The sequence below is a fragment of the Protobothrops mucrosquamatus genome, unplaced genomic scaffold, assembly GCF_001527695.2.
Source record: "Protobothrops mucrosquamatus isolate PMUCROS unplaced genomic scaffold, P.Mucros_1.0 scaffold2910, whole genome shotgun sequence".
In the NCBI taxonomy this organism is placed as follows: domain Eukaryota; kingdom Metazoa; phylum Chordata; class Lepidosauria; order Squamata; family Viperidae; genus Protobothrops; species Protobothrops mucrosquamatus.
The window spans coordinates 28,731-51,196 of NW_015388936.1; the positions used below are offsets into that span (position 1 = coordinate 28,731).

General features: G+C 49.7%; 1 protein-coding gene across 1 annotated transcript in view; it reads left to right on the top strand.

Annotated features, from left to right (window-relative positions):
* GRID2IP (Grid2 interacting protein) overlaps positions 1–21,446 on the top strand; it is a gene marked incomplete at its 5' end in the record, with an annotated part of 44,588 nt that extends 23,142 nt beyond the window's left edge. Inside the window, 8 exons of the mRNA XM_015825982.1 lie at positions 1,607–1,684; positions 2,257–2,453; positions 3,992–4,147; positions 8,175–8,261; positions 11,809–11,938; positions 12,712–12,833; positions 15,638–15,802; positions 21,375–21,446. Of these exons, the coding sequence (XP_015681468.1) occupies positions 1,607–1,684; positions 2,257–2,453; positions 3,992–4,147; positions 8,175–8,261; positions 11,809–11,938; positions 12,712–12,833; positions 15,638–15,802; positions 21,375–21,446 (1,007 nt within the window). The remainder of the gene's footprint in view (positions 1–1,606; positions 1,685–2,256; positions 2,454–3,991; positions 4,148–8,174; positions 8,262–11,808; positions 11,939–12,711; positions 12,834–15,637; positions 15,803–21,374) is intronic.
* Between the last annotated feature and the right edge of the window lie 1,020 nt (positions 21,447–22,466).

Here is a 22,466-nt window from a genome sequence, read left to right on the forward strand (position 1 = left end):
CTTTTGTGAGGCCACCCAGGCTCTCCAGCTGTGATACAAACTTCAGCCCCCATAATGCCCAGCTTTTGCTCTGGCCATGCTGGATGTCGCTGGAGTGGTCACTCAGAGTCTGACTAGGAGAGGTTGGGGGAGCCCCTTTCTGTCGTTCAGCAAATGGGATGTCCATCATGGCAGTGAGCCTTACAGCGTCTTGCAAGTTGCAGGTTTAGATGAAGAGGCAGGTGGCTCAGGTTCAAACCCACCTGTGGCCAGAGAAGCTGACGGGGTCACGCTGGCCAGTCATGCTCTCTCTCCACCCAACCTACCTGACAGGCGGGCTGTTTAAAGAAAAACGGGGATCAAAAGTATAATGCCTTGAGCGCCAGGAAATCACTCACTTCTTGTTTGGGCCTTCTAGTCCATTTTTGACTCCTGGTGACTGCCTACACTTGTCCCTTCAGTTTCTTTGTCAAGATTTTTCAGGAGCTTTTTTTGCCACTGCTTCCTTCCTGGGGCTGAGAGAGCACCTTGTAACCACTGCACTAAACTGGTTCTCTGACTAACTAATAAACAAATAAATACGTTTGGCTGTAATCATTATTCCCATACGAAGAGGAACCTTGAAGCTGAAAGAGACTTCCTTATAGCCGTTGGGAAGTTAGTCTCTCACAAATTTAGCAGTGCTTGGGCTTCTCCTTATAACTCTTGGAAGCCCACCGAGACCACAACCATCCTCACCATTGCCATCCAGAACTGATTTTCGAAGGCAGGCTGCCTCTATGTTTGGAGGCAGATTATTTTGTCTGCTGCTGGGTTTCTCAACAGGGAGAAACAAATTCTCCTTCTGAGCCTCGGACTGGGGCTGGTCATGCCAGGGGAGACCTTGGGCAGAAGGCAAAGGTGACCAGTTGGGGAAGCCAAGTGAAGAGGTTTAGGCCAGTGGTTCTCAACCTGTGGGTCGGGACCCCATTTGGGGTCGATCGACCATTTCACGGGGGTCGCCAAGCAAGGCTGTCTGCCATTTTTTTTGTCCGCCATTTTTTGGTTCCGCCATTTTTTTTGTCCGCCATTTTTTCCCCTTTTCCGGTGGGTGCCTTACCTCCCTTGGGCTGGGCCAGCTGGTGGTCGGCCTGCTCCGTCTCTGCCGCTTGCCAGCTATGCCTCGGCCGGCGCAGGGGGCGGAATCATGCATGCGCGGTGCTCCCGGGCAGGGAAAGTCCTCGATTTACGACTGGTTGGGTAGTCCTCGACTTACGACCGGTTTAGTCCTCGACTTACAACTGGTTTAGTCCTCGACTTACGACCGGTTTAGTCCTCGACTTACGACCGGTTGGGGTCGCGGCATTAAAAAGGTTGAGAACCACTGGTTTAGGCTGTGAGCAGTGAAGATGAGAAGTCTTCCTCCCCCTCCCCCCACAAGAAGCAATGGGGAGCTAAGAGGGTTCTGAGTATCTCATGCCTTTGACTCGGAGATTCCGCCTTGCCCTGGGATGCTGTGTCTGCCCGCCAGGAGCGTCCAGGTGGCCCAACACATGTCACGCCAGTCCCACAGCTTCATGTTTCTCTTTCCCAAGGCCTCTTGAACCCTCTCCTTATCTCAGATTACATCTTTCAGTTTCTCTTCCAGAGCCCAGCCCCTTGCCGGAGCCCCTTAAAAAAAAGCACCTGGTTGAGATTCTGTCCCACAAAAAGGCCTACAACACAGGTGAGTAACAGCCAGCGGGCCAGGAGGGTGCGGAGAAGACCTCGGGGCACTGGACAGGCAGAGGGAGCCTTTGCCCAAGCTGGGGGTGTCCACAGGTGTGGCCAAAAAGATCAAGGGGATGTGCTGCACATAAAAAAAATATGGGGTGTTTGGATTGCCCCATTGCGGCCACCATCTTGATCTTTTTGACTACATCCTGCAGTTACCAACACCATCCCAAACTCCTGGAAGAAAGGTAAGAGATCAGTCAGAGGATTGGAAGGGACCTTGGAGGTCTTCTATAGCAACCTCCTACCCAGTGCAGGAATCCTCATGTCACTCTGAACAATGGGCCCTCCAGTCATTTCTTGAAAACCTTCGATGATAAAAGAATAAAAAGGTCTCTGGCAGAAAGTGCCATCACCCTCATTCAAAAATCACTGGGGGGGGGGCAAACAATTGAGACTTAGTGCTACCCTGCTGGAGGGAGGGGGGCCATCCATGTGGTCCTGGCTGGTCCTGGCCCGAAACCAAAGCCGCTTCGGCAAGGCACGCCCAGCATCCCCGCTGATGCCTTCTCCTCCTTCGGCCAGCCATCTTGATTGCGCACCTTAAGCTCTCCCACATCAAGCTGCGCCAGATCCTCCTGAGCATGGAGAGCGACCGCCTGGAGGCCTCTCACCTCAAGCAGCTGCTGCTCTTCGCGCCTGATGCCCAGGAGGTGCAGCGCTTCCACAGCTACCAGGGCGACCCCAGCAAGCTGAGCGAGCCGGACCAGTTTGTCCTGCAGGTGAGTGAGCGAAGTCTTCTGCTGGGGAGAGCCGGGAGGGGTCCGATGGGGCGTTGGGGGCCATGTGGATTTTTTTTAGCAGCCCCCCGAAAAGCCTGGCGACGGGTGCGTTGTCCGTGGAAAACCTCTTCGGAGTGATTGGTGTCGGAGTAACACAAATCACCGACCAAGGATAAACCTGTTGTGGCTCCGTCTTGTGAGCCCCTCTTATCGGAGGAAGAAGGCTCCGAACATGAAGGAGAGGAGATGGCTAGGCCTCCCTCTCCAGGACCCTCCTCTTTGGCAATGCCTCATGTGTGTCCCGACGGAGAAGAGATTGACCAGGAGTCAGGTGGTTCTGAGATTGGCCAGGAGCCAGGTGTTTCTGAGATTGGCCAGGAGCCAGGTGTGTCAGATAATGAGGAAGAGAAGTTGTGGCTAGATCCACACCAGCGTAGGAGCGACAAGCGTGTGCAGCAGAAAAGGAGACGTGCCAGAGATTAAGCTGAGTCACTGGACCACACCCCACAGGCTATAAAAGGGTGGTGGTGGCCATTTGGACCTCTGTGACGGACAAAAGCTGAATCTCTGGCGAAGTAGTTTGCTGTGGCTTTAAACTGTGTGTATTGTTTTTTGTTTCTGTGTGCTTGGAGTAAAAGGTCTTGGCAGGCAGCTACGGAGCTGCTGCCAAGTTTCTTATCTGTGAAGTGGTGTCTGGAGAAGTCTTTAATCCACGGCTGGCTGTTTGGGTGTGTGGGTCGGACGGACGGGGACAGAACAAAACCAAGATGAATGTGGGGCTCTGGCAAATGTGGCTGAGGCTGTGTGTGTGGGTGTTTAACAAGCACGGACCCTTTTGCTGGCCTGTAAAGAAACGTTGGCATGCTCAGTGGCAGTTGGGGGGAGCAGCCCCCATTGTTCTGATACCTGAACTGAGATGCTTTGCAATTCAAGATCAGACAGATGACTCAACAAAGATAGCTTTAAACAAATATTTAATCCAGGAGTACTTGCAAACTCACGGTTATGTAGTTTCTTCTGGATATTACATATCGTCCATCTTTGTAGGTAAAAATCAATAATTCCTTCACATCAACTTCTAACGTGGATTATGGCTGTGTCTATCCTCCGGTATTGCCATACTTATCTCAGACAAAGACATTCCAAACTGGCACGTAGCCAGGATATCCTGTGATGAACTTAGTAGCCCCTCCTACTGACCTGTTAACATGGGATTTACTGAATAGCTAAACTACATTACCCATAAGCCATCTCTTAAGGAGACAGCGCTTAACCTTATAAATGCCAAACATTCTAACATACAGACCCATCTAACTGGCTGATCCAGAACACCCATCTTGCCCCATCTTGCTTCCTCCTTTTCATGTGGCCTTTCCCCACTTCTGCTCTGAAGCCAGAGGCCCCATTTTTATCAGCAGAACGATGGGTGGGGTCTCAGGCAAGGCGGTGTATTTCATGTTCGCCCTCCTCCCTCCTGTACTTTAGGTGGCCTCAGGTGTGATGGTCTTCCTTTGCCCCTTCTTTTCCTTCCCTTCCAGATGCTTTTGGTGCCTGAATATAAAATCCGCCTGGGCAGCCTTCACTTCAAGACGACCCTGCAGGAGAAGGTGGAGGAGATTACGGCCAGCTATGAGTGCATCTACAAGGCTTCCCTGGAACTGAAGAATAGCAAGAAACTGGCCAAAATCTTGGAGGTCGGTCAAAGAACGTTCCTGTTGCTAGTAGTGGCCACCAGAGGGCCACCACTTCCTTCTGCTCAGCCACCCGTTGGCAGTTCCCAGACTTTCAGGGTGCAAAGAGTTCCATCGTAGTCTGCCTCTTCTTCCGCCTCTGTCTCTTTCTTTCTTTCTTTCTTTCTTTCTTTCTTTCTTTCTTTCTTTCTTTCTTTCTTTCTTTCTTTCTTTCTTTCTTTCTTTCTTTCTTTCTTTCTTTCTTTCTTTCCTTCCTTCCTTCCTTCCCCCCTCTCTCTGCCTTCTTTCTTTCTTTCTTTCCTTCCTTCCTTTCTTCCTTCCCCCCTCTGCCTTCTTTCTTTCTTTCTTTCTTTCTTTCTTTCCTTCCTTTCTTCCTTCCCCCTCTTCTTTCTTTCTTTCTTTCTTTCTTTCCTTCCTTCCTTCCCCCCCTCTCTGCTTTCTTTCTTTCTTTCTTTCTTTCTTTCTTTCTTTCTTTCTTTCTTTCTTTCTTTCTTTCTTTCCTTCCTTACTTCCTTCCTTCCTTCCCCCCTCTCTGCCTTCTTTCTTTCTTTCTTTCTTTCTTTCTTTCTTTCTTTCTTTCTTTCTTTCTTTCTTTCTTTCTTTCCTTCCTTTCTTCCTTCCTTCCCCCCCTCTGCCTTCTTTCTTTCTTTCTTTCTTTCTTCCTTCCCCCCCCCCTCTCTCCGTCTCTCTTTCTTTCTCTCTCTGACATCTGCACGATACTGCTATTCTTTGTGGCTCTTGTTTTCTCAGTGTTCCTTTCACTTCTGTTGATATATAAAGCTTCTGATTTTTTCTGGAAGGAAGTGAAGAGAGGGTCGTTCTTACAGAGTCTTCTTCAGGGAGGCCGCTCTAATCTCTTGGTCTTCAACTCCTGCCATCCCCAGCAGAGGCCATGCTGGTTGGGATGGTGCCAGTTGGAGGCCGAGCACCCTGTAGCTCAGCCCTGTGGTCTCCTGCAGATGTGCTTTGGACAGCCTCCATGGCAATGGAAGAGATACTGAGAGGTTGCTTAGGTGGACAGCTTGGCCCTTCCCCACAAGGAGGGGAGCATGGAAGGCTAGAATTCTGGGTAGGGTTTTCCTATGTTTCTGGTTTCTCCCTGCCTGCAATCACTACAGTTATGGATCCCGTGTTTTAGTCCTGCATGTTGGGCGATCCCTGCAGTGTCCAGAGATGCTACCTACAAAGTAAAAGGGTAGTTTGGCTGTGCTACTGCCCTGATTTGTGAAGGACTAAGGGAGGGGTCTTCAAACTTGGCGACTTTAAGACTTGTGGACTTCAACTCCCAGAATTCTGCCATCTTAAAGTCTTAAAGTCGCCAAGTTTGAAGACCGCTGGACTAAGGTCTGCCTGCTCCCTCCAACATGCAAGATAAACCACAGCCCCAGAGGTCCAAATTGCTTGCAAACACCATTTGGAGCCAAAAGCAGAGAGGGGCTTCTGCTTCTCCCCTCCTTGAGCTGTTGCCTCTGTTGTATAAACATGATAGCAGTGTTCCAATATTTGAGGGGCTGCCACAAAGAAGGGCTGTGTGTGTCAGCCTATTTTCCAAAGCATTAGAAGGCAAAGCAAAAAACAATGGATGGAAACTAATCAAGGAAAGAAGCAACCTGGACTTAAGGAGAAACTTCCTGACAATGAGAACAGTTAATCAGTGTAATGGCTTGCTTTCAGTGTGGGTGCTCCACCACTGGAGGTTTTTAAGAAGAGACAGGACAGCCACCTGTCTGAAATGGTATAGGGTTTCCTGCTGGAGCAAGGTGTTGGACAAGAAGACCTCCAAGGTCCCTTCCAACTCTGTTCTGATTGACTGCAACCCCCCAAAGCTGTCTTCCTTTGAAGAGAAGCCACCCTGGAGCTTCAGAACATGCATTAATGTGCAACAGGAGTTGGTCCCCAGGAGCAAAACACGCAACGGCACACAGAAGAATTCCCAATGACACCTTGCACCCACTCAAAACGCCATAAAGAACACTTGGTTAACAGCTCCCTCCTTGGCTGGCTATCAATTAACTCAAGGTTAGGAGGGAGACGTGCTGCCTGGCCAGCCCTGGAGCCCTCTGTCCCCGTCGGTTCAGCAGATATGGAGCTCTCCTGACCCAGTTCCCGTGCCTGGCATGGAAGGCTCTCTAGTGGCGGACCCGGTGCAGGGGGTTCCTGATCTGGTATTTCTTCGGCGTCTCCTGAAGCTGGGCCAGCTTCTGAGGATTCCCAGAGAGCGATGACGTTCTTTGGAGGCTTGCTATGGAGCTGAGAAGGGGGGAACCCTACCCTGGGGCCCTCTGGATGTAGAGGAGCATTGGGGCCTGCCCCCCTCAACTCCCCCCTCCCCTGAAGCTCCTCTATGAATGATCTACCAGGCCTTCCAAACTCTTCTGATCTGGAGAGCTGAGGGCGCTTCACTTGAGCGACTGGCTGGGTTCACACAACACCTGGAGGGCTGTTCTGCATCACAGCCCCAAAATATGCTGCCCTGGCAAAACTAAGAAGGCCTGCTTGCACTGCTGACCCTCTTCTGCCTTGGGAACAAAGCAGATGAGGACTCTGCCCACACCAGAAGTGGAAGGAGAGGGGAGAAACGGTCGACTCCGGGGCCGTGCCAGGACTGGGCCTCTCCCGCTGCCAGCCTCGAACCAAGAGGGCGACTCAGAAAACTGGTCACCAAGGGCCAAGGACCAGCTCTCTGCTTCCCTCCCAGTGGCCAAGGACCAAATGTGTGTGTGTGGGGGGGAAAGGTTTGAGGCCCCTGTCCCCGCCCTGGAAAAACCAGTTTGCTTCCCTGTCACTCAGTGCACCCCCAGTGAAGATGGCAGAGTGGCACTGCAGGGGTGAGAGCAGCAGAAATACTGGGAAGCTGTGCCAACTTTCCCTTAGGGAGGCAGTCTGTGCGAGTTGCGCCCGATTTTACAATCTTTTTTTTTGCCACAGTTGTTAAGTCAGAGGTTCCCCCAACCTTGGCAACTTTAAGACTTGTGGACTTCAACTCCCAGAATTCCTCAGCCAGCCAAGCTGGCTGAGGAATTCCGGGAGTTGAAGTCCACAAGTCTTAAAGTTACCAAGGGTGGAGACCCCTGTGTTAAGTGAATCCAGCTTCCCTATTGCCTGGGCTTGTCGGAAGCTGGCTGGGAAGTTTGCAAATGGCGATCACAAGATGCTGAGATGCTGCAACTGTTGAACTGCTTGCCAATTGCCCAGCACCCAAATTGTAACTGCGTGACTGCAGGGATTGTGTGACAGTCGTAAGTGTAAGGGCCAGTCTTAAGACACTTTTTTTTCCTGCACTGTCGTAATTTCGAACAGTTGCTAAATGAACGGTTTTAAATTGAGGACTAGACTACCGGTACTGTCTCTTTTATCAATTAATAATCTCTTCACTATCCCTGCCTCCTTCTAGAGTTGAGGGTGAGGGAGGGTAACGCTATGCAATCTTGTCCTCAAAACAAACGCACCGGGGATGTGTGGATGTGTTCAGCCTCATATAATCCAACCTGTATTTCAGCCTGCATGTTGTGCAAACATAGCTTGTATGGTGTGTTTATGGCTTAGCGCGTCGTGCAAACTCTGACAGTTTGATTGCGTAAGTCACGATTGACTGATTTTGTGAAAATTCACAGTATTTCCTTCTTCCTTTGCACATGTGCAGCACCGCCAGGCAAAAAGGAAAGGCACAGCACGGTCTGGAGTGAGCAAGAGGCAGAGGATAGGCTAGATGGCCACCAAGTCCCTTTACAGTTCTGGCTTTCCTGGGACATGGAATCATCCCAGCCGCCTCATTTCTAGTGTGTAAAACTCAGCCTAGACATTGCCTCTTCTGGCTGGGCTTTGAGCAGGCAGGGCTCTAGGACGGGCATAAATCCTGTGCGTGCAATGTGTATGGCAAGTCTCTACCTGCCATATCTCTGCCTGTTGTGTGAACCAGGACTGAAAGCTGTTAGTTCAGCACCAACAGATAAGGCAGAAATGGGAAGAGAGATAATGAATGGGGTGGTTTTCTCTGACCTGTGATTCACCAGAAACTCTCTTTTTGCAGTTTGTGCTGGCCATGGGCAACTACCTAAACCACGGGCAACCCCAAACCAACAAAACAACCAGCTTTAAAATCAACTTCCTCACAGAGGTAGGTGGCCTCCAAACCTGGCTAGATGGATGCTCTCCTTGGGTTAAAGAGGGAACATGGATCTAAGTGTCATCAAGCCCTTTAGCAACCACACAGATTGGTCTTCTCCAGATGATCTCCTCCACAACCTGATCCTTCAGGTCTCCCAGTGGTGCACCCATCACTGTTGTAATCCAGTTGTCCTCTTCTCTTTCCTTCCACCTTTAGGGCTTTCTCCAGAGAGCAAGGTCTTTGCATAAGGATGCAAAATGAATTTGAACCGAACAGGTTAAATTTCTCTCAAGCCCTCTGCTTTTATTAATATTTATATTCCTCTGATGCCTGGACCAGACCCAGATGTCTGACACAGGGTGCTACTTACTGGTCCATTTCATTAATCGTTATAGAGCTTAAAATGCTATCTGGGGTTCTTGCTAACCAATCTGGGAAACTACCACAAGTTCAATCATCCTGTAGGATTCAAGGGGGACTCCAGCAGAGGAGCGCCTGTTGAAAACATCAAGATGCTACCTTTGATTAGGAGTGACGGCTACTGCTTGTATTTCTGAGTTAATCTCGTAGCTTCAAATACTACACATGTGAATGCAGCTCTTAAAAGCCTCTGCATCTTCTTTTAGCCTCCTTCAGCCTAAAGAAAATTGAGTCGGCTTTAATGAATGATCTAGGCCAGTGATGGCGAACCTTTTAGAGACCGAGTGCCCAAACTGCAACCCAAAACCCACTTATGCATCGTCGGGTGCCGGGTGGGTGTGGCCCATTGGCTGGGTGTGGCCCATTGGGTGGGCATGGCCGCAGTGGTAACGGCAGACTGGGTGGGACTAAAAAGTTCAATCAATCAATTCCAACTTTGCAAGATCTTTTTTTTCCCCCGAGAAGTTGAAATTGACTGATTGATTGAACCTTTTTTTTTTTTTGCACACGGCGGCAGAGACCTAAAGCGAAAAAGTTTTATAAAACCCAGCTGAAGGCCTAGACTGGGGTGATGGCACGTGTGCCCACAGAGAGGGCTCTGAGTGCCGCCTCTGGCACCCGTGCCATAGGTTCGCCACCACTGATCTAGGCAGGCGCTGGGCTCTCAACGGGTCCAAAGCACGTTTTCCAAATCATTTCCAAATGGCTGGATTACTTACTGCCTGGTGATTTACATTATAGACAATGCTCCTCTCCGGATTTGCAAAATGGTTTGTGGAAACTGAATGCATGTTCTTAGCAGCTTGAAGAAAACCTTGATTGTTTTTTTTTTACTCAGGGAAAAGGAATCTATCAGTGAGTGAGAAAGGCTTTAATTTTCCAGTTTTCTGCCTCGAAAAGATCTTTCTTCTTGGGCCAATTTCTGGCAAACTGCCTATAGGGAGATTTGCCCTCAAGGGGTCATCTTGGAGATGTGTCTGTCCCTGTTTGAACATTGGGTCCGGCTGCCTTGGAAAGCACCAAAAGTGCTGCTCCCCACAGTAGCCATCATGGCAGGGGGAGGGGGCCATCGGGGTTTGGATCCCTGTTAGCCTTCTCAGTCAGCCTAATGGAGGAATCTGTTCTCCCCAATACCAAAGCAATGTATTGTTGGGTCTAGGACTAAAGATAAATTTTTGTTATTTAAAAAGTTGTCCCTAATTATCGTTTGCCAAAAACTGCACAGTGGCAATATCTTCTGTCTGCCAAAGTGCTATTTGGCCCCTGGATCCAGCCAGCTATAAAACCCTAGAACCCAAAACTAAGGGGACAAGGAGAGAAGCAACCTAGAACTAAGACATTTCCTGACAGCTAGAACAATTAATCAGTGGAACGGTTTCCCTCCAGATGTTGTGGGTGCTGCAATACGGGAGGTTTTTAAGAAGAGACTGGACAGCCACTTGTCTGAAATGATATAGGGTTTCCTGCATGAGCAGAGGGTTGGACTAGAAGACCTCCAAGGTTCCCTTCCAGCTCTGTTATTCTGTTATTCCTAGATGCTCTTACATAGCACGGACCGATGACAACGGTTCTATTTCAGCCCATGGTTAGAATGCACAAAGTAAGTTGGAAAGATGGAAAAGGAAATTGGAGCGTTCCATGTACAAAACCAAAATGGCGCCCGTTTTGACGTTTATGTCAAATGTCCATCGATGGAAAATCCTCCATCAACAATGGAATGGCCAGCAGAGGGGTTAATGCTCTCTGAGAAGATCTAAAAGAGGTTCTGTGCAGGGTTTTACCTTGACCCCCTTCGTGGGGTGGGGGGAGGTTATTTGGGGGACAGAGTGCCCTCAGCTGGCCTTCTGTACAGCGGGAGCTGCCCATTGAGATGAGACGTGCCTTAATCCTGCTGACCTTCACAGAACTTGCAAGGCCTGGCTTTTCTCTTGGGCTTGTTACGTTTCCGAGTTGCAGGAATTTGTAGTCATTTTTCTTTTTTTTTAGTATTTTGTTTTCTGCTGGTGTTTTTCTTGTATTAGCCACCTAGAACTGTAGAGAAGTGGTTGGAATATTCTTTTCCTTCACAGTTTAAGCTGCAACCCCAGTATTTCCCGGCAGTCTCCCCTTCAGGCTCCCAACATTAGGACTATGCCTCCAGAGGTCGTGGGTGCTCCATCACTGGAGGCTTTTAACAAGAGGCTGGATAGCACCTGTCTGAAATGGTATAAGGCAGTGATGGCGAACCTTTTAGAGACCGAGTGCCCAAACTGCAACCCAAAACCCACTTATGCATCGTCAGGTACCGGGTGGCCATTGGCTGGGTATGGCCCATTGGCTGGGTGTGGCCCATTGGGTGTGTGTGTGCAGTGGTAACGGCAGACTGGGTGGGACTAAAAAGTTCAATCAATCAATTCCAACTTTGCAAGATCCTTTTTTTTCCCCGCAAGAAGTTGAAATTGACTGATTGATTGAACTTTTTTTTTTTTTTTGTACACAGCTGTGGAGGCCTAAAGCGAAAAGGTTTTATAAAACCCAGCTGAAGGCCTAGGACTGGGACGACGGCGCACATGCCCACAGAGAGGGCTCTGAGTGCCGCCTCTGGCACCCGTGCCATAGGTTCGCCACCACTGGTATAAGGTCTTCTGCTTGAGCAGGTGATGGACTAGAAGATCTCCAAGGTCCCTTCCAACTCTGTTATTTTATATTCAGAGTTACTGTACGTGAGATGGGCAGCCATGTAAATCTAATGAATCTAAGGGGCTTAAACCAAATAAGTGATATTTAGGCTCCACCAGCTCTCTTGGGATAGCTGTGTCATGGGAAACCCCCCCCCCACCACCACCTAGACAGCTGCTCTACTTTGCAAAGAACTTTTGAGGATTGTTGTTACAGAACCCACTTTATGAGCCCCAACTGGGGGCAGAGAAAGTTGACCAGGGTAACAACCGAGTTAGGTGGGCCATGAAAATAATGTGGCTGGTTCAGTTTTGTTGTGTGAACCCAACAATTGTGAACAATCATATTCATTTTCTGGAGAACTTTTTTTGCCACCATAACGGAACACATTTTGGGGCTGGCCAGCCACGAGCACTTCAGGGACCATAATTACTCTGTCACTGAGAAATGTTCCTCTTCTCTTTCGGCTTGATTCTAGCTGAACACAACGAAAACAGTTGATGGGAAATCCACCTTTCTGCATATCCTTGCCAAATCGCTTAGCCAACATTTCCCAGAGCTCCTGGGTTTTGCCACGGATTTGCCCACAGTGCCACATGCTGCCAAAGGTAAATCACAAAGGATGGGACTTATTTTCTGACATTACTTGGTTTTTAGGGAAACAGGGATGGAAAGAATGAGTGGTCCTCCCGGGTCTGCCCGTTTACACCCGTTCCCACAACGCTTAATTGAGCAGATCATTTGCTGTCCTCTCCAGTATGGGACTCTGCCTGCCCCTACCCAGGGATGGGCACTCACCATCAGCCCCTGATGGGCAGAGAGAATCTAGGAGTCTCTGCCAAGGGCAAAGTGGATACAGGTAGTCCTCAGCTTACGACCACAATTGAGCCCAAGATTTCTGTTGCTAAGCAAGACAGTTGTTAAGTGAGTTTTGCTCCATTTTACAACCTTTCTGGCCACAATTAAACGAATCACTGCAGTTGTTAAGCGAGTAACCCACTGACTTTGCTTGACAGAAGGTCACTAAAGGGGATTACATAACCCGGGACACTGCGACCGTCATAAATGTGAATCAGTTGCCAACCGGCTGAATTTTGGTCACGTGACCATGGGGGAGGCTGCCACGGTCGCAGGTGGGAAAAATAGCCGTAGGTCACTTTTTTCAGCGCTGTCGTAACTTTGAACGGTCGCTAAGTGAACTGTTGCAAGTCGAGGACTACCTGTGCTAGGAAAGGAAGCTGGGTGGCCTCCTCAGAAGTAGGACGCCTTCGGGTTTGTCCCTTTTTACGTAAAGCAAGATGGGTGAGTCAGTGCAGGGAGCCCTTTCCTTGCTTCACAAAGCTGTTGAAATTCTGTGCTTCTCCCGTTTCTCTTCCCTCAGTGAATCAGAGAACATTAACAGCTGACCTCAGTGACCTTCACCGCACTGTCCACGAGATCGCAGTCGCCTGCCAGAATATGGTGCCTTCATCACCCGAGGACAGATTTGTGCCAGTGATGGATGTATCTTTTCGTGGAAAAGGGTGGCCTTCCAATATGGGTTCCATAAATGAAGCCCCCCACCCCTGAAAAAGAAAAAGCAGCTAGACCAGGGGTAGGCAGCCTTGGCTCTTTTATGACTCGTGGACTTCAACTCCCAGAATTCCTCAGCCAGCCATGCTGAGGGGAAAGGGAGAGGTTTCCAAGCTGAGTCCTGCTGGCTCAGGAATTCTGGGAGTTGAAGTCCACCAGTCATAAAAGAGCGAAGGTTGCCTACCCCTGACCTAGAGGAACATATGAGAGCATAATTAACATTAATTAATGTAGATTTTATTAGTTTAGAGCAGGGGTAGGCAACCTTGGCTCTTTTATGACTCGTGGACTTCAACTCCCAGAATTCCTTAGCCAGCCATGCTGAGGGAAAAGGGAGAAGTTTCCAAGTTGAGCCATGCTGGCTCAGGAATTCTGGGAGTTGAAGTCCACGAGTCATAAAAGAGCCATGGTTGCCTACTCCTGACCTAGAGGAACATATGAAAGCATAATTAACGTTAATTAATGTCGACTTTATTAGTTTAGAGCAGGAGTAGGCAACCTTGGCTCTTTTATGACTGGTAGACTTCAACTCCCAGAATTCCTGAGCCAGCCATGCTGAGGGGAAAGGGAGAGGTTTCCAAGCTGAGTCCTGCTGGCTCAGGAATTCTGGGAGTTGAAGTCCACGAGTCATAAAAGAGCCAAAGTTGCTTACCCCTAAGCTAGACTGAGAGATGGGGCGGCGGGGGAGGAATGTCTAAGAACTTTAAAACATCTTTGGATCTCCTGGAGGACCAGAGGCAGTTGACTGATGACGTCACTAGAATGGATGGGCCCAGATATAGGGGACTGAAGAGGGTGGGAGGCTTCTGAGGGGTTTAACCCTAACCCTAACCCTACTCATTCCTATGACAAAACTGCTGTTTTTCCAGCATTTTTATGTCTGGAAGCAGAAAGGTTAATCACCTAGAAGCCTTCTGCTCCCTTTGCTACTCTTATCATCCCCCAAATACCACTAAAGGACTTCTAAGACACATCTGGGCTGAATTTCTTTTTCTTTCAGGCTGGCATTGAAAATATCTGCCCTACATTGGAAGGGGGGGGTAGGTGAATGTTGCCCAGATTCAGTAATTTTGTAACCAAATTATGGTGGTGTGAATAGTGGGGGGTGTCACAAATTGGGTGCTGGAGGAGAGTTGAAAGTGTCCCCTCTTAGGTTAGACTCGCAGGGGTAGGCAACCTTGGCTCTTTTATGACTCGTGGACTTCAACTCCCAGAATTCCTGAGCCGGCATGACTCAGCTTGGAAATCTCTCCCTTTCCCCTCAGCGTGGCTGGCTCAGGAATTCTGGGAGTTGAAGTCCACGAGTCATAAAAGAGCCAAGGTTGCCTACCCCTGGGTTAGAGCCTCTGCTCTTTCCTCCTTCTTATCTCCCCCGGGAGAGACTGGTGCATTTGCTTGTCCCTCTCTCACCCCAAGAACTGCCCCCACCCCAGACAACGGAGTGACCCGTGGCTCGTAGCCGTGGATCGGAGCTAAATGAGTCCCCATGTACATTTGTAGTACCAGAGAGGTCCCTCTAAAGAAGCACAGCTTCGGAGCTGGGTGCTTTGCTTACCTTTGTGTGTATGTCTTCAAGTCAGTTTTGAGCTGCCCGGATTAATCCCTACAATTTTCTTGGCAAGGTGTTTTACGGAATGCCATTGCCTCCTTCCTAGGGCTGTGAAAGAGTGACTGGCTGGCTTAATAGTAGTAGTAGTAGTAGTAGTAGTAGTAGTAGTAGTAGTAGTAGTAGTAGTAGTAATAATAATAATAATAATAATAATAATAATAATAATAATAATAATAATAATAATAATAATAATAATAATAATAATAATAATAATAAAAAAAAAAAAAAAAGTTGGAAGGGACCTTGGAGGTCATCAAGTCCAACCCCCTGCTCAGGCAGATAACCCTATACCATTTCGGACAAATGGCTGTCCAGTTTCTTCTTAAAAACTTCCAGTGTTGGAGCTTTCACTGCTTCTGGAGGCAGGTTGTTCCACTGGTTAATTGTTCTCACTGTCAGGAAGTTTCTCCTTAGTTATAGGTTGCTTCTCTCTTTGGTTAGTTTCCATCCATTGCTTCTTGTCCTGCCTTCAGGCGCTTTGGAGAATAGCTTGACCCCCCCCTCTTCTTTGGGGCAGCCCCTGAGATACTGGAACACTGCTATCCTGTCCCCCCTTGTCCTTCTCTTCGTTACACTAGACATACCCAATTCCAGCAGCCTTTCCTTGTATCTTTTAGCCTCCAGTCCCCTGATGATGATGATGATGATGATGATGATGATGATGATGATGATGATGATGATGATGTTGGAAGGGACCTTGGAGGTCTTCTAGTCCAACCCCCTGCTCAGGCAGGAAACCCTATACCATTTCAGACAAATGGCTGTCCAGTCTCTTCTTAAAAACTTCCAGTGTTGGAGCATTCACTGCTTCTGGAGGCAGGTTGTTCCACTGGTTAATTGTTCTAAATGTCAGGAAGTTTCTCCTTAGTTCTAGGTTGCTTCTCTCCTTGATCAGTTTCCACCCGTTGCTTCTTGTCCTGCCTTCATGCCCCAGGTGGGACTGGAGCTCGAAGTCTCCCAGTTTCTAGCCAGGGGCCTTATAATCACAGTACCAAACCGGCTCTTTTTTTCTGCCTGGATAGTTGAGAATGTAAGAAGGTGTGGGCCACTCTGCATTTTTAGAATCAGTTTTTTCTTGATGTAAAAAGCAAGCAGGCGTTTGTCCATCCTTAGCCCGCCGCTGCAGGCCTTCCTGGAGAGCGCAGATCCCACCGTCCAGTCCCTGGATCATCTCCAGCATAAAGCCATGGAGGAGTTCAGGAAGGTCTCGTCCTTCTTTGGGGAAGACTCCAAAGTCACAACCTCTGAGGATTTCTTTGGTATTTTTGCCGAATTCATGAGCAAATTTGAGGTGAATATTGGGCGTTTATTCTTCTTTGGTTACATCGTGGTTGGGGCTTTGCAGCGCTGGTCGGCCGTGTGGATTTTGTTTGATTGTTTGCATTGCTCCTGGACTCCCAAAGGTGCTTTTTCAGGAAGCAACTGGACTTTCTTGTTTTCTTTGAAGACGTTTTGCTTCTCATCCAAGAAGCTTCTTCAGCTCTGGCTGGATGGCAGGATTTATACTCCTTGCAGACAGCTGGTCGTTTGCATCCTTTTAGAGGGTCGTTGAGGCCACCTGGAGGTTGACCTGTGTCCTCAGGGTCCCCTGAGTAGTGCAAATGGGTGTGGAGCCTTCTTGGCTGCAGGATGCTTTCTGCCCTGGGTCCCTTCACGGTTGAAGACAGGCGCAGGCTGTTGGGGATGAGTCTGGGTGGTCTGAATCTCAAACTGAAGCTCCAATGGTTCCTGTAGTCTGCAATGTTTTCTGGAAATCCATTCCTACTCTCGCAGTATAAATCCTTCCACTCCCCAGTGTCCAGTCAGAGCTGAAGAAGCTTCTTGGATGAGAAGCGAAACGTCTTCAAAGAAAACAAAGGAAGTCCAATTGCCTCCTGAAAAAGCACCTTTGGGACAACCATGACCTGGATGACGGAGAATCTCTGTAGACATCCATCGCTGGAGGATAGGGATAGGGCACGGGTAGGCAACCTCGGCTCTTTTATGACTCATGGATTTCAACTCCCAGAATTCCTGAGTCAGCCATAAAAGAGTCATAAAAGAGCCGAGGTTGGGGGTAGACCGATCCCCACGTGGCCTGGAACACGGCTCTGTTATTTTTCTTTGAGAAAACCCCAACAGATTTGACTCTGCCAATTTGAGCTTGTGGCCTTTTTAAAGACCCCGTTGTCCACCTGAAGGACCTCGATTGGCGATGGTCACTTAGAAGCTGGCCAGAGAGAGGAGAAGCTGGTGGATATGGGTTGTGCTTTTCCATCTGTGCTGATCAGTTGTACATTCAGGCTTGTTTCGTAGCCCGAAAAAGAATCCAGTGGGGAAAACTGGGGGAAGCTTGAGGGGGAAGAACCTTTGGGGGAGGACTTTGCACGTGCTTGTCCTGGCATTCCCCCCTCCTGTGTTCTCTTGCAAGGAATGTCCTGTGGATCACGTGGCCACTCTTTGAGAGACAAGGCTGGAGAAAGGAATATCCCACACTTATGCCACTGTGTCTAGCAATCCTAGACAGGGGGGGGAAAGCTGCGGCTTTGGGCGGTGGGATTGATGGAGTTGGAGTATGCGTAGCCTAAGAAATAGACCAGGGCTTTTCAACCTTTTCACCCATTGTACCACTTTTAGGATATGGCAGTATCTGAGTACCACCAGTCGCCTAGCAAGGTGTCAAAAACTTGATGACCAACAAAAAAAAAAAAGGAAAAAGTGATAAAATACAGATAGTCCTCGACTTACAACAGTTCGCTTAGTGACTGTTCGAAGTTACAATGGCACTGAAAAAAGTGCCTCCCAAGTCACAGCCGAGCAAGACACCTGCCTGTCCACCCGGCGGCGCTCTTCCTCCTGTCCGAGGTTTTCATTGTTGTGAGCGTTTCTGTTGAGGATTAGCAGTGGGGGTGGGGTGGGGGGTGTTTGGTTTTTATTCCCCCCGTCTGCTGGGTGGTTGCAGCAGGTTTTGGTCACTTCACATGACCCTGGGACACTGTGACCGTCATAAATATGAATCAGTTGCCAAGCATCTGAATGTAAATCATAAGATCCTGGAGATGCTGCAACATTCCAGCTGATTGGCGCTTCGTTTGGGCTCAGCAGAAGCACCAGGATCAGCGCCGAGCTCTAGCTGGAACCTGGCGCTGATCCTGGCACTTCCACTGAGCCCTGACAGTCCCGAAGAAGTGCTGATCCTGGCGCTTCCGCTGAGCCCTGACAGCCCTGCACCTCCAGCTATCTCTTGCTTAGGCTTGTGCGGTGCTGCCACCGGTTCAGCTCATTCCCCTCCCCCGCTACCACTTTTCTAGGATGGTCGCGTACCACCTGCCAGGTGCCAATGTACCACAGGTGGTACCCGTACCACTGGTTGAAAAGCCCTGAAATAGACCATTGATACCTCAGCAGCTTCCAAAAGGAGCTCCCCAATTCCTGAAGTTGTTCCTAACTTTGGGGACATTCGCTTTCAGTGTTTGTAACTTGATCCCATTGGCTTGGATCCTAGATAATTTAGCTGGCCCTGCAGGTTTCCGCCACTCCCCAGATCAAGTTTGTTCCTTGAAAATTCTTTTGCTGCTTGTGAAGGAAACGGGAAAGTCACGTCCCTTTTGCAGGGAATAAGAAAGACCATCAGGGGTGGCAGGGGACTGGATGATAAGAGTAGGTATTCTGGAATTGAGGGTGGGTTTCCTCCAGTTAGGTGCAGATTGGCCCCCTGATTCATTCATCACCAGCTTGAGATGTCTTTGACTTGATAAGAGTTTGATACAGCAGATTATACTAGAGCAGTGGTTCTCAACCTTTTTAATGCCGCGACCCCAACCGGTCGTAAGTCGAGGACTAAACCGGTCGTAAGTTGAGGACTAAACCGGTCGTAAGTCGAGGACTAAACCGGTCGTAAGTCGAGGACTACCCAACCGGTCGTAAGTCGAGGACTTTCCCTGCCCGGGAGCGCCGCGCATGCGTGGTTCCGCCCCCTGTGCCGGCAGAGACGGAGCAGGCCGACCACCAGCTGGCCCAGCCCAAGGGAGGTAAGGCACCCGCCGGAAAAGGGGAAAAAAATGGCGGACAAAAAAAATGGCGGACAAAAAAAATGGCGGACAGCCTTGCTTGGCGACCCCCGTGAAATGGTCGATCGACCCCAAATGGGATCCCGACCCACAGGTTGAGAACCACTGTACTAGAGCAAGGGTAGGCAACCTTGGCTCTTTTATGACTTGTGGACTTCAACTCCCAGAATTCCTCAACCAAGCCAGACTTTAAGTCCACAAATCTTAAAGTTGCTAAGTTTGGAGACCCCTGGACTAGAGGATTGGGGGGAAATGGTTCTGCCCCCCAAAGAAGATGCCTAATCGCCCAGGCCAGACAGGATGAGAGCATCAAATCTCTTAAGCCAGCAACACATTCAACTTTTTTGATCATAAAATCACAAGTCCCCAAATATTTGCAGTGTCCTCGTGTGTGGACATTGCCATGGGGAGGGAAGCATATTGTGTGAAAAAGAACAGTGGGCTGGTTGACCCAGTCAAGCAAGCAAAGAAATTTGAACTGGTGTGAAGCTGTTCTGGAGTTGGGGTTGGCCAAGGAATGACGCGCCCTGTTCACTGCCTCAAGGTCTGCATAGCGCGGGTCCAACTGGCAGCCCACCAGCACGATGGGGATACGCGGGCAGAAGTGCTTGATTTCTGGGTACCAGCTGCTTGCACTTCAGCTCTCTCTCCTCATGTCCTATAACCGTGGTGGCGAACCTATGGCATGCATGCCATAGGTGGCACACAGAGCCCTCTCTGTGGGCACGCACACTGTCCCCCTAGTCCTAGGCCAGTGGTGGCGAACCTATGGCACGGGTGCCAGAGGCGGCACTCAGAGCCCTATCTGTGGGCACGCGCACCATCTCCCCAGTCCTAAGCCTTCAGATGGGTTTTATAAACCTGTTCGCTTTAGGCCTCCGCCGTCGTGTGAAAAAAAAAAGGTTCAATCAATCAGTCAATTTCAACTTCTCACAGGAAAAAAAATCTTGCAAAGTTGGAATTGATTGATTGAACTTTTTAATCCCACCCAGTCTGCCATTACCACCACAGCCACGCCCAGCCAATTGGCCACGCCCATCCAATGGGCCACACCCAGCCAATGGGCCACACCCACCCGGCACCTGACGATATATAAGTGGGTTTTGGGTTGCAGTTTGGGCACTCGGTCTCTAAAAAGTTCGCCATCACTGTCCTAGGCCTTCAGCTGGGTTTTATAAACCTTTTTGCTTTAGGCCTCCGCCACCGTGTGCAAAAAAAAAAAGGTTCAATCAATTTCAACTTCTTGCGGGAAAAAAAAATCTCGCAAAGTTGGAATTGATTGATTAAACTTTTTAGTCCCACCCAGTCTGCCGCTACCACCACAGCCACGCCCACCACCCAATGGGCCACGCCCACCCAATGGGCCAAGCCCACCCGGCACCCGACGATACATAAGTGGGTTTTGAGTTGCCGTTTGGGCACTCGGTCTCTAAAAGGTTCGCCATCACTGTCCTATCAACTGTCATATTCGTAACTGCAGCTTCCACACTATTTTGTGCAAACTGTGGTAGGTGGCAGAAGGCAGCAAGAACCTGGCACAACCACCTCCACAAGCATCAGGCTGGAGTACCCAGAAGCAGAGGGCTGTCTGTGGCTCAAGCTGCTCATCAAAATTGCCTCTGTTTTCTCTGTACACACCTGCTGTGCAGTGAACTGGGGTGTGTTGAGTTGTCTCCTTCTGGACCTCCCCATCCTTAAGACATGGAAATGTGTTGTTGAGGTTTTAAATTAATGGCTAGAATGTCCTTGTGCTTGATGGCTGTCTGTCTTGGGCAGGGGATGGGCTAGAACAGGGCTTTTCAACCAGTGGTACGGGTACCACCTGTGGTACATTGGCACCTGGCAGGTGGTACGCCACCATCCTAGAAAAGTGGTAGCGGGGGAGGGGAATGAGCTGAACCAGTGGCAGCACCGCACAAGCCTGAGCGAGAGATGGCTGGAGTTGCAGGGCTGTCAGGGCTCAGCAGAAGCGCCAGGATCAGTGCCGCTTTCCAACTAATCGGCGCTTCTCCAGGACTGTCAGGGCTCAGTGGAAGTGCCAGGATCAGCGCCAGGCTCCAGCTGGAGCTCGGCGCTAATCCTGGTGCTTCCGCTGAGCCCAGAAGAAGCGCCGATCAGCTGGAAAGCAATACTGATCCTGGTGCTTCTGCTGAGCCCTAAAGAAGCACCAATCAGCTGGAAAGCAGCACTGATCCTGGTGCTTCTGCTGAGCCCAGAAGAAGCGCCGATCAGCTGGAAAGCAGCACTGATCCTGGTGCTTCTGCTGAGCCCAGAAGAAGCGCCGATCAGCTGGAATGTTGCAGCATCTCCAGGCTTTTGTGATTTACATTCAGATGCTTGGCAACTGATTCATATTTATGACGGTCACAGTGTCCCAGGGTCATGTGAAGTGACCAAAACCTGCTGCAACCACCCAGCAGACGGGGGGAATAAAAACCAAACACCCCCCACCCCACCCCTGCTGTCAATCCTCAACAGAAATGCTCACAACAATGGAAACCTCGGACAGGAGGAAGAGCGCCGCCGGGCGGGCAGGCAGGTGTCTTGCTCGGCTGTGGCTTGGGGGGCACTTTTTTCAGTGCCATTGTAACTTCGAACAGTCACTAGGCAAACTGTTGTAAGTCGAGGGCTACCTGTACTTTATCACTTTTTTCCTTTTCTTTTGGTCATCAAGTTTTTGGCACCTTGCTAGGCTCAGATATTGCCATATCCTAAAAGTGGTACAATGGGTGAAAAGGTTGAAAAGCCCTGGGCTAGAATACCTCCAATGTCCCTTCCAGCCCTAATGATTCTATGATGCTCTTCTCTCCATAGCGGGCCTTCAACGATGTGCAGGCCAGTGAGCCCCTGTGCAGCCCGAAGATGATCCCCCCGCTTGCCTGGTGACCAGAGAGCTCAAGGAAGGCTGCAGCATGGTGCTTTCTTGCCCACAGTTTGGCTGCTTTGGGTCCAAGTCTGGCAGTTGTCTCTCAGCATGGAAGAGGCGTTGCAGAGGACACGTCTGTGCCCATTTCTATGGAAACTGCCTTCAGAAAAAAGAGAGGGGGGCTCGCTGCAGATCTCTACAGACTTCTCCGCATCAGAGACATTTCTTTTTTTCACAGGGATATTCCGTGGTTGCTAAACCTGAGTGCTAGAATCCGAGGGGTGAGGAGGCACGGACAAAGTGCCCTGGCTTTCCCTACTTTTTATGGCCTTTCCGAGAACTCCTTTATTTCAGGGAGGTGTTACCAAGTCTGCAGGTGGCGTTTGGGAACAGTCCACCTGCTCAGGGGCTGCCTGGTGCCCCAAAGGAAAGGTGGTGTGACAAGATCCTTTTGCCCCCAAAAGAACTGATTTGCTCCCTCTTCCGCCTCCGGGTCTCCAGGCGTCCTTTCCGGTGGTTGCAAACGTAGCCAGCGAGTCTTTCCTTCCAGTTCCCTGTTCTCTTGGGAAAGCAGATTCCTAAAGGAAGTGATCCACGCAGGCAGGAGGGTGGCCGAAGCCTTCTCTCTGGAGCTGAATGGCAGCAAAAGCAGAGAAGTCCCCTCTTCACCCAGCCCAGCACCTGCTCAGCAGAAGCTCTGGTGCCCGTTCCACACCAGCTTCCGCTCTGCTGTCTCTTGGTCAGATATGTGGGAGCAGAGTAGCTTGTATTTATGTTTTGGTTACTTGGTTTGTTAGGTTGCTCTCTCAGAATGCCTTGAGGAGTTCGAGGCAAGGGGAACCCCATTCTTTTTATCCCCAAGCAGTGACCCTGGGATGGATGTAGAGTAGAAGAGTGGCAGATTCCAAGAAGCCCCTGAGTTTTCATGGATAAAGGGGGGACTTGACCCAGCATCTCCCCAGTCCTAGCCGAGCCCATCAGATCTGCATTGTGGCAAGCTTCCCTAGCAGAGAGCAAGCTCGTTGCACCAGGAAACCATC